General features: G+C 35.5%; 1 protein-coding gene across 1 annotated transcript in view; it reads right to left on the bottom strand.

Annotated features, from left to right (window-relative positions):
- Positions 1–12,462, bottom strand: part of TTC29 (tetratricopeptide repeat domain 29) — a 258,377-nt gene extending 245,915 nt beyond the window's left edge. Inside the window, exons 1-2 of the mRNA XM_052654935.1 lie at positions 12,371–12,462; positions 10,434–10,517 (exon numbers count right to left, since the gene is read on the bottom strand). Of these exons, the coding sequence (XP_052510895.1) occupies positions 10,434–10,517; positions 12,371–12,462 (176 nt within the window). The remainder of the gene's footprint in view (positions 1–10,433; positions 10,518–12,370) is intronic.
- Between the last annotated feature and the right edge of the window lie 212 nt (positions 12,463–12,674).

Below are 12,674 nucleotides of genomic sequence, written 5' to 3'. Positions count from 1 at the left end.
CAGGAGGCAGTGATCAAAACCATGCCCAAGAAAAAGAAATGCAAAAAAGCAAAATAGTTGTCTAAGGAAGCCTTACAAATAGCTGAGCAAAGAAAAGAAGCATAACAGAAAAGGAAAGATATACCCTTCTGAATGCAGAGTGCCAAAGAACAGAAAGGAGAGATAAGAAAGCCTTCCTCAGTGATCAATGCAAAGAAATACAGAATGGGAAAGACTAGATATCTCTTCAAGAATATTAGAGATACCAAGGGAACATTCCATGCAAAGATGGGCACAATAAAGGACAGAAATGGTATGGACCTAACAGAAGCAGAAGATATTTTAAAAAGGTGGCAAGAATACATAGAACTGTACAAAAAGATCTTAATGATCCAGATAACCATGATGGTATGATCACTCACCTAGAGCCAGACATCCTGGAGTGCAAAGTCAAGTGGGCCTCAGGAAGCATCAGTATGAACAAAGCTAGTGGAGGTGATAGAATTTCAGCTGAGCTATGTCAAATCCTAAAAGATGATGCTGTGAAAGTGCTGCACTCAATACACCAGCAAATTTGGAAAACTCAGCAGTCGCCAGAGGACTGGAAAAGGTCAGTTTCATTCCAGTCCCAAAGAAAAGCAATGCCAAAGAATGTTCAAACTACTGCACAATGGTACTCATTTCACACGCTAGCAAAGTAATCCTCAAAATCCTTTAAGTTAGGCGTCAACAATACATGAACTAAGAATACCCAGACGTACAAGCTGGATTTAGAAAATGCAGAGGAACCAGAGACCAAATTGCCAACATCCACTGGATCATAAAAAAAGCAAAGGAATTTCATACAAACATCTACTTCTGCTTCATTGATTACACTACATCTACTTCTGCTTCACTGACTACACACTTGATCCACTTAACTATGCGGATCACAAGAAACCGTGGAAAATCATTCAGGTCAGTTCAGCTCAGTCGCTCAGTCATGTCCGACTCTTTGCAACCCTATGAACTGCAGCACTCCAGGCCTCCCTGTCCATCACCAACTCCCGGAGTTCACTCAGACTCACGTCCATCAAGTCGGTGATGCCATCCAGCCATCTCATCCTCTGTCGTCCCCTTCTCCTCCTGCCCCCAATCCCTCCCAGCATCAGAGTCTTTTCCAGTGAGTCAACTCTTCGCATGAGGTGGCCAAAGTACTGCAGTTTCAGCTTTAGCATCATTCCTTCCAAAGAACACTGAGGACTGATCTCCTTTAGAATGGACTGGTTGGATCTCCTTGCAGTCCAAGGGATTCTCAAGGGTCTTGTTCAACACCACAGTTCAAAAGCATCAATTCTTCAGTGCTCAGCTTTCTTCACAGTTCAACTCTGACATCCATACACGACTACTGGAAAAACCATAGCCTTGACTAGACGGACCTTTGTTGGCAAAGTAATGTCTCTGCTTTTGAATATGCTCTCTAGGTTGGTCATAAAGAGAGGGAAATACTAGACCACCTTACCTGCCTCCTGAGAAACCTGTATGCAGGTTAAGATGCAACACTTAGAACCAGTCATGGAACAATGGACTGGTTCAAAATTGGGAAAGGAGTATGTCAGGGCTGTATATTGTCACCCTGTTTATTTAACTTATATGCAGCACGCTGCTGCTGCTAAGTCGCTTCAGTGGTGTTTGACTCTGTGAGACCCCACAGATGGCAGCCTGCCAGGCTCCCCCGTCCCTGAGATTCTCCAGGCAAGAACACTAGAATGGGTTGCCATTTCCTTCTCCAATGCATGAAAGTGAAATCGCTCAGTCGTGTCCGACTCTTAGCGACCCCATGGACTGCAGCCCACCAGGCTCCTCCATCCATGGGATTTTCCAGGCAAGAGTACTGGAGTGGGGTGCCATTGCTTTCTCTGTATATGCAGCATACATCATGTGAAATGCTGGGCTGGATGAATCTCAAGCTGGAATCAAGACTTCTGTGAAAAATATCAATACCCTCAGATATGCAAATGATACCACTCTAATGGAAGAAAGTAAAGAGGAACTAAAGGGCCTCTTGTTGAAGGTGAAAGAGGAAAGTGAAAGGCTGGCTTAAAACTCAACATTCAAAAAACTAAGATCATGGCATCCAGTCCCATCACCTTGTGGCAAATAGATAGGGAAAAAATGGCAATAGTGACAGACTTTATTTTCTTGAGCTCCAAAATCACTGTGGATGGTGACAGCAGCCATGAAATTAAAAGACACTTGGTCCTTTGAAGAAAAGCCATGACAAACCTAGACAGCATATTCAAAATCAGAAACATCACTTTGCTGACAAAGATCCATATACAAAGCTATGGTTTTTCCAGTAGTCATGTATGGATGTGAGAGTTGGACCATACAGAAAGCTGAGCACCGAAGAATTGATGCTTTTGAACTGTGGTGTTGGAGAAGACTCTTGAGAGTCCCCTGGACTGCAAGGAGATCAAACTAGTCAACCCTAAAGGAAATCCACCCTGAATATTCATTGGAAGGACTGATGCTGAAGCTGAAGTTACAATACTTTGGTCACCTGATGTGTAGAGCTGACTCAATGGAAAAGACCCTGATGCTGGGAAAGATTGAGAGCAGGAGGAGAACGGGATGACAGAGGATGAGATGGTTGGATGGCATCATCAACTCTATGGACATGAATTTGAGCAAACTCAGGGTGATGGTAAAGGACAGGGAAGCCTGGAATGACTAAGTGTCTGAACAACAACAACAATGCATTGTGGGCGTCCTAGGAGAAGAGGACAGAGGGTGGGTAGATAGATTCGTTTCAGAAAAATGATAAAAATTTCCCAAGTTCGATAAATGTCATGAATATAAATAGTTGAAAAGTTCAGTAAACTCTATGTGGGAAAATTCAAAGAGATCCACACTGAAACACATTACCATCACACTCCCAAAGGCAAAGTGTGGATCTTTAAACGGGCAACAGAGGAGCAACTCATTAGATATACAGGATCATCAATAAGTTTTTAAGCAGATTTCTCACTAGGAACTTTGGAAGCCAGGAAGCAGGGTCTAAAATGTCCAAAATGCTAAAAGAAAACAATTGTCAACCAATAATTCTACATCTGGCCTAACTGTACTTCTCAAGTGAGGGAGAAATTAAGAATGTTCCCAGATAAACCAAAACTGAAGAACTTTATTTTCCTTGGACCTGCCCTTCAAGAAATGCTAAAAGCAGTCCTGCAGACTGAAATAAAAGGACAATAGACAGTAATGTGAAACCACATAAAGAAATAGAGGTCTCAGTAAAGATAGACACATGGTCAATTATATGTTAGTATTTTTGTAATATTAATAATAGTTGGTAACTTCACATTCTGTTTCTTACATAATTTAAGAGACTAATGAACTTATACAAATAATTATTCTAAGAGTTAGTATTATTGTAACTTTGATATATAACTCCACATTTTGTTTTGTACATAATTTAGGATACAGCATTAAAAAACAATGTATTAATATGTGTGGGAGCAAGGGGTATCTGGGAAACTTCCCCTCGGTTTTGCTGTGAACCAAAAACTCTAAAAAATAAAGTCTTTCTATAACAAAATGATCTGTTTATGTTATTGGAAGACATAAACATTGTGCACTGTTGGTGCACAGTGCATTGTTGTTGAGAATGAAAAATTTCATAGCCATAGTGGTGGCAGCATGGTGGTTCTCAAAAAATTTAAAATAGAGTTACCAAAATTATTTAGCAATTCTACATCTGAGTATATACATAGAAGAATTTAGAACAGGGTCTTAAAGAGATATTTGTCCACGCATGTTCACATTAACCTTATTCATAATAGGAAAAACAGTGAAGCAAGCCAAGTGCCTTTGACAGATGAATGGATAACCAAAATATGGTATAAACATACAGTGGAATACTATTCAGCCTTAAAAAGGAAGGAAATTGTTACAAATACTACAACATGGAAGAACCCTGAGGACTCTGCAAGCCCTAGGAAAGCATACAAGCATTTGTGAGTCCATAGCCTGGTTTTACTTTAAGCACTGCAAAGATGACACTGTTTATTACAACATCTCCATTTTCCAACACAGAAAACAGAACAGGGTACGGATATGAGTCAGGGGGATGATTTTTATAGAACTGAAAGCAAGATGAACATAACAGAGAATGGAACAGAGTCAAATTAGTTTTGGATATTCCCATGCAAGTTTTTCTTAATACGGACAGAACACAACATCAGACACAAAGCTCACATAGTAAAATCATCTGGCTTCATAAATTACATATGATGTGCCTGGGTCTATTGACCCCACTTTGAATTTCAACTGACTCAACCTCTGTGGTACCTGGGTGCTTATCCCCTTTTATCACTTTGTTCTTCATTACTAAATCTCCCAAATGATTTCTAAGTACAGTGCCATTATGCACTTCCAGGTTTATGAGCTATTGTAGGAAGAGTTACATTCTTTGACTATATTCTACACATTTCTGAAACAGTAGGTTTAAATTCAAAGCAATCTTATCATGGTAACAATAAGTTTAAGCAGTTTATAGACATTTTAGAAAACTGCACAGCTTAGGAAGCTATGCAAATTATGTTGTTTAGTATAGCATAAAAAATTTCTGAAAAGTTTACTGTAAGTTGAAATTAAAAACATTTCCCCTACTTGGTTAGCACTACTGAGTTTGAAATGTATCTCTTACTAAAAACGATACCTGCTACAAAATAAAATATGTAACTATAAATATTTAAAGAAAAAAGATAAATTAATATTGCTACCTAAATCTACACTTAATGTCAGTGCTAAATATCTAGTTCATTTACATTAATGAATGTTTTAAAAGCCAAAGAAAAATGATCAACGGCAGTTAAAGAAAGTGAAACTGTGTTTCATATACAGATTCTCTTTTTAACTCTCATAAGAATTTTCTTTTATTATTACAGTCTCCCAGTAGTTTTGGAAATCAAAGATTAGTGAAGTCAGGTGACCTGCAACAAATTCCACAGGTTTTAAGTAGCAAAGCCAAATTTCCAGCTGAGGAAGAAATCTCCCCTAATAGCTAGAATTTTAATGTCATGATTCCTATGATTCGTATGCTTTTCTCTTATACAGCTTTTTTAAGTCTACTTAAAGCTGTTAAGTTTAAATACCATATGTGAAAATTAACATTTTAAAGCAAACTTTTAAAGGACATAAAGATATAAATGCCTAAGAAATTGACATTTCTCTGTTTTATTGACATTTAAAATCTTTCCTTTTTATTTACTTAGATTTGGTTTTGGTGTAAACTTGAGATCCCTTTTGTATCCAGCAAACAATTTTTAAAAGTTCCTTTCCTCTGCATTTTTTTAAATTCCCAAACTATAAACTTTACTGATGTCAATATTCTTTTTCAAAAAATTATGGTCAAAAATTCTTTTCTTTCCTAGTTTCACATCTTAGGGATCTGCTGTGGAAAACAGCACCAGATTGTAAATAAGTAAATAAATAAAAATAAAAAGGAGTGGCATCTCTCTTCCGTTCCCATCTGTGTTCTCTGCTATTGCTTATTTTGTTTATATTCAGGAGAAAGTAAGGATTAATTGTCTCTCCACTTAAGAACACCAAAATCCTGTCTCTTTTTCTTAAATCAAGAAGAAGATTTTTGTTTTGAAATTTTGTTTTTAATTGGAGGACAACTGTTTTACAGTGTCATGCTGGTTTCTGCCTTACAACAACATGAATCAGCCATGAGTATTCAAGGAAGAAGATATTAAAGTCTGATTTGCATCTGAGAAGGAAAGTGGGTCATTGTCCTTTCCTTCTCTCTTCTGCCTATTCCTACATGCTGGTCATGTAGCCATTTATTTAGCAACTGGCATCTTCAGAAAGTTTAATTGTCAAAACTCTGTATGAATTTATCACTTTAAAAAGAGAAGCAAAGTGGTTTGAAGAAAAAACAAAATATCACAAAATTATTTAAAAGTAAACAAGATGAATGAAGCAGAGGAAGAGTTCACCTAAAGGGCCCAAATCCCCCTAATGTTATCTCGAAATATTATATTCTGAATAAACACCTTCACCTTGTTATAGATATTCTAAGAGCCTGACTATATGGCAAAGCCAAATGCTAAATTTGCTCACAACAAGGATAAAAGTGAAAGTTTCAGTCACTCAGACATATCCAACTCTGCAATCCCATGGCTCCTCTGTCCATGGGATCTTCCAGGCAAGGATACTGGAGTGAGTAGCCATCTCCTTCTCCAGGGGATCCTCCCAATCCAGGGGTCGGACCCTGGTCTCTTGCATTACAGGCAGATTCTTTACTATCTGAGGCACATGGGAAGCCCCATAACAAGTATGTCTGTCATTTATAAAAGCACTTTCGGAAGACAGTTTTGAAATATTTTCAAGATGAAAACCTAAGACTGACAAAATACTAATTTACTTTAACTGAGTAGAGTCGCTCAGTCATGTCTGACTCTTTGTGACCCAATAGACTATACAGTCCATGGAATTCTCCAGGCCAGAATACTGGAGTGGGTAGCCTTTCCCTTCTCCATGACCGTAACTGAGTAAGTAAGGTACAATTCAAAGGCAGGATAGAAAGGTTGTGTTGACCAAGTGACACTCAGTAAACACCAACTGGTGATGCTGGAAGATATTCTCAAAGAAGAAAATATTTTAGAGATGCACACAATTTTGAATTAAATCTATTCTTCTGTGTAATAGAATTTGATATCTGAAGCAGAAAATAATATTGAGCAGATTAACATTCTTTGTCCCTTGATAATTTTGCTTATTTGTATCCTCATATACATAGCTAAAGCTGTAAAAACTGCCCCCAAGAAAATTTTATTTGAATCTATAAATGACACTTTTATTATTTAGCTACTCAAAGCAATTATAATAATAAGTGGTACTTTAAGTATCACTTAAATAATGCACTCTGATAATATAACACAGAATAAAAAAGCACAAAGTACAGAAATACAACATAATCTTCTTTAGTTGTTGAAGATCAGTCAAATACTATCAATGAACTATTCAACCACTTATTTAAGAAAATCAAAATGTCATTATTAGGCACAGCAATAATCTGGTCACTTAAGAAGTATAGAACACTACACTAGAATTCCTTCTGTAAATGTAGATGATAAAAAACTCAGAAGCCCTTTGCCTTTGAACCATTTTACTCAATCCAAAGTAAAATGATTCCCCATCAACTAGGTTTGGCCATTCCAGTAACAACTACTTTAGCCTGTCCTGCTCAACTATCCATTTAAATTTTATACTCTTACTTGTAAACATTATACACTTTTGAGGAATTAAACTTCCTCAATACAACAGTGAACCAGCTACCTACAATACTGAACTAAAAATGCTGTAATCAAAGAATATCATAGCACAATACAGATTTCATGGTGTTAGTAATCCAACAGTTATTCTTCACCTATTTATTCATTTATCATTTAGCTATTGAGCTCTGCCTGTGGTCAAACAGTCTGGAGGAAAACCACAGAACATGGCATCGTGGAAGATACAAGCACAGAATGTGCAAAGAGAAAGAACTCAACTCTATCAAATAATGTGCAGACATCAAGAAAGATAAGGACAGACACATGACCATTAGGTGTGATTTAAAAGGAGAATACTGATCACAATAAACAGATTTCAGTGAGTTCTGGGTCTGGAAATCTATTCAGAGTCAATCTCAGCTGGTCTCAGAACAGGATATAGAAATATGGAAATAGTGCTTTCAGTTACTGTGAAGGGTAGAGAAAAATGGGGTAGAATCTGGAAGAGGATAAGAAGTCAAGGTAAATACTAGAGTAGATATGAATGCTGATGAAACTGAATCAGTGCAAAAAAAGAAGTTGATGATGTAGCAATTAAATATGTTTAACAGCTGGAGAAAGTCTTGGAACAAGTAAGAGGGGATGGCACCTGCAGTACAAGTAGAGACATAATCTTTAGACAAGAACAGGAACTTTCCAACCCATTGCAATAGGAGGGACATGGAGTGTGAGTTTATGTATTAGTACCAAAGACAGTGAAGGGTTATTCTGGGACTAGACAAAGAACACATCCACATTACAGGATATCAAAGCTAATGGACATGAATTATCTAAGTATACATTTCTATTATCATCTTAGGGAATAAGGCAGTCTAGAGAGGCATTTGAGGATATATCTTAGATATTGCTTTGCTTGATTGAAAATCTGATTCATCCATTTCTCCCCATTATGTCCTTGTATAGTGAGGACCTGTGACTCACCAGTTTGTTCATTATACAATGCTAACAGATAAGGAGCCAAACTTGGAATATGTCTTCTTTGACAAGTTTTATCCAACATCTTAGTTTTCTCTGATTTTTCTCCAGACCTCTAGGCTACATCTCACAGTATAATCAGGATTCATTCATTGCATATTTATTCCCTACTTGTACTATCTCAAATAAAGATAAAGATGAGACCAAATATTTTACAGTAAAATAACACTGTTTCTCGCTCTGTGAAAATCCTAGTATTAGATATAAAGTAGGCACTTAATAAATGCTTCCTGCATTTATCTTTCATCTTTTTAGAGTAGAATGGCTGATTAAAAGTGGTATGCAGAAATTGCTTGGAATATGCATAATTCCTCATGGCATCTGTTGGGTATTGCTGGGAGATGCTGAAATCAATTTTGTCCTTTACATGCTATTCAATTAGTTTGTTTAGGGCAAGGTTTAAAATGTGTATCAGTCAGAAGCATAATAGTGAGTCAAGTACAAAAACTTCCTACTAAGATTTGTACCCACTATCTTAGGGAAGAGCTCTGATCTAAAAAAGTATTCAAGTGTAGGTAGGTTTAAGTAGAATTCAATGTTAAAGATTGAGAACTACCCAGTGCTACTCGTTTTGTCTAAAGTAAAGAATCTATCTGCAAGGCAGGAGACCCAGGTTCAATCCCTGGGTCTGGAAGATCCCCTGGAGCAGAGAATGGCTATCCACTCCAGTATTCTTGCCTGCTAAATCCCATGGACAGAGGAGCCTGGCAGGCTGCAGTCCATGGGGTTACACAGTTGGACATGACTAAGTAACTAACAATTTCACTTTCACTTCTTTAGTGAAGAAAATATTTGTAAGAGAACACTCATCAGTACAGCCTATTCTGGACTGTTTAAGAATAATGTTTTCTTCAGTGCAGACTGAAAGCAAATTTTAAGTATAAAGGTGTCTAGTTTGTTAAATAAGTGAAGCCTAAGTTTAACTCCAAATTTAATTATTAATTCTTAATAGCTAGTCATTATATTTATTTTTTTAGATATCCCATATTTAAATCAAAATGAAAATATCACTCACATATATTTTTCTTTTAAGAAAGAATCACACCATCAGACTATATTGACCTTTAATTTTATCCAACAGGTTACCATGGAAAGTTAATGAATTAGCAACTAGAATAGCATTTAAAAACCAAAGGTCCCAGATATTACACTTGGCAGTCAATAGAACTCCAAGGAAGACAGTGATTATATTTACTGTAACTTTTGTCACTCTATAAGATAGGGATAGAATGAACTATTCCATTTTTCCATGCTATATGCACACTGACAATTATCTAATGAAACGTATCAAGAGACTTCGAATTTTAAACTGCATGAAAACCTACACCAAAACCATCAATAGGAATACCTCTTCAATGGAATCCCATAGCACTAGATAATATACATAGAAAAACTCTTTTAAAAGCATTTGTTTTATAAAATATTTTAACATTTTAGCCATCTAATAAATTCCATAAGATGCATGTACATATATAAGATTTCTATTTGTCAATACTTACATCTAAAAATCTGATAATAACAGAGTCAACACATCTATAGGTAAGAAATATTAAACCTGTTTAGCTATTATTCTAGGTTTCTATTTATTTCTCACTAACTTACATGGATTTTTATACTATTTTTACTCAGACCACATATTAGGTTCTAACTAGCAGTAAAATGGCAAAGTTTACATTGTTCATTAAAAAAATACATGGAATTATTTTTAAATTAACCAATAAACTATGATCCATTACTTCTTTTTATAAGTTTTTGATGGGAGAGAAAATATACATTAGTCAGGGATTTCTTTTTAATCACCAGGAAAAAAAGATAACACAACTCTTTCTCTTAATAAAGCATTTTTTCTCCATGGAGGCAGTATACCCTAAAATGGAAGCTATTAAGCAATCAATGACACCGACTTAACTAAAATATTGCAAATACGACAGTATAATATCTTAGTAAATATGAGAATTTTGAAAGTCATAAAATTAAAGACTTTGCTATGTATAAGATCAATAGATGTGACTTATCACTATTTAATATGAGCTTTAATTTTTAAATGTCATGTTCCAGTGAAAAAAATGAACTGCACAGGAAAATTGAAATTTCAACAAAGAATCAAGACAAAAAAACAAACTTTATATTAAAGTACCTTAAGAGGTATATACTTACGCAGCAACCTCCTCTTTTGACAATCCTTTGAAATTCACCTCCAGATAATGATCTATGTCATCTTTTTCTTTGATCAGTTCAGACCTAAATGAAATAGAAAGAAATAATAAAGAACTGCCTTATCGAGGTGAAAAGCTACGAAACATATAAAATGCCGCCAGAAGAACAGGAATATTCAGGGTATAATATCTTAGATAATAAATGTTCTGCAAGAGCTACAGTGTTAGGCTCTTCATTGATAATTTCAAATTTTTAACTTTCTTGAATGGAAAAAGGGAAGAATACTGAACTCAGTATGTAAACAAATAAAACACCAACATACTAAAATAGTCTACATTCTTAAATAAATGCGGTTTTCTCCTCAAAACTTTTAAGATCGTCCATTTTACTTATGTTCTCTCACAACCTTCCAGCTACAGAAGTCAGATTGTGTTCAGCACAGTATCGTGAACTAAAACACCCCTATTTGATACAAATGTGTTGAATTTATTCGTTGAAAACATAGAATTTTGCTCTGACATTCTGTTCGAGTGGTTTTTAAAAAATCACACATAAAACTCAAATTACTATTAAAAGTTCAAGCTGAAAGTGATTTTAAGAAGACTTTAATGAGAAATATATTACATATGTAATATATTCATTCTTCATACCCCTTGCACCTTTAAGAATAAGCAGACTATTAACATATCATGGCAACTGAAGTACAGGATATACAAGTATCTCTTTTTATTCAGAAACTAATGGAGAATGTTGATTAAAAAATTTTACTTAAATGGTTATGATAAAAATGTTTTTCTTTAATAAAAAGAATTCAAAATTTTTTTCTTTAAAATCTGTCTTATCCTAGGGATGTGACAGTGAGTTATGTTTTTGCTCATGTTGAAAAGAAAATGTAAACTCAGTTATTACAAAATGACAGGAAGAAGCAGCTAGCTTTTTCAGATTTTGCAAATATTTCACATTGTCCAAAAGGAAGATGGAAAATAAGAATGTATACACTGAAGTTATGCCTCTATCAAAAATGTTGCTTTTCAAATTATTTGAAAGTAAACATAATTTTCTGCAATTCTATTTTACAGTTTCTACAAATTTCATTTCTATTACAAAAGAACTTTGGTGCCAGTTTAGCTGAACGTATTTATTTTGGTCCAGGAGCTTTGGTCTCTGCCAGAAATACCAAAAATGAGGTATGGTGCTTCTTCGAACAAAGCAGTCTCATAATACTTTGATCATTATGCCTTGTAGGAATTGAAAGGCATGCATAAAAAGATAATCAAACCTACATATGCAAATTATTTATGTTGATAAATAATATGTGCATAATTAAAAATCAATAAAACTAGACGTGGAAACTTCTAAGTAACACAGTCTTAGTTAATATGCATAATTACAATCAAAAACATCAAGTTCCTGCCCTGCAGGTTTTCGGCCCAAGATGACAACTCCCTGAATTCAGCAGCCATTCACAGGCAGGGGAGGTTTGATGTATTTTCAAGCTCTAGGATCATTTCAGGCGCTAAATCATGACTACTAGTTTACCCTCGGAGTAAGACTGTGTCTTCCTTCTTCCAAAACAGAAATCAGGATCGAGGTCTTGTGATTTAGATGCCATACAACTTTCACGCCTAAAGCTTCTGCTTTCAATTTTTCCACACATATTTTAAAAAGGAAATGTATTTCCAAAGCTTTGCAGGAACCACAATATAATGGCAGTAGGAAATAAAATGACCAAATGAGCACTTGCCTGCTAAATAAATATAATCTTAATCTTAGAATAAGATTTATCAATCTTTCTGAAACAGCAAATTTGAACACTCTGAATATAAAAATGTACTTTTGTCTTGAAACAATTTTTATTGCTGAGATATGTTACTGACATTTCTTACTGCAAGAAATTTCTTCTGTAGGGAAAAAAAAAGAAAGCCAGGGTCACATACCTTGGAATTGTTCTTGGTGAGCACGGCAGCTTCTGTCTAGCCAAGGCCGTAAGCTTTGGGCGTGTCATGGGCAGCGGGGGCAGGGTAGTCATTTTGGACTGCCAAAAAAAATAAATAAACAGAAACAGTATTTAAACAGTAAATCATTCAAAGAATCTTTTAAGACATTATTAGAGACCTAGTCAGTCATCTGAGCTGAGAATGCCTCTGCGCGCAGATCTTTAGCTCTGTTATTCAGGCATGAAGCTCAGTGAGTGAATACTGCAGGTGGCTTCTCTCATTATTTTTCTTACTATCTGCCTTT

Source organism: Budorcas taxicolor, chromosome 17, assembly GCF_023091745.1.
Source record: "Budorcas taxicolor isolate Tak-1 chromosome 17, Takin1.1, whole genome shotgun sequence".
Taxonomy (NCBI): Eukaryota; Metazoa; Chordata; class Mammalia; order Artiodactyla; family Bovidae; genus Budorcas; species Budorcas taxicolor.
The sequence above is the reverse complement of the archived record's forward strand: the minus strand, read 5'-3'. Positions and strand labels throughout refer to the sequence as shown.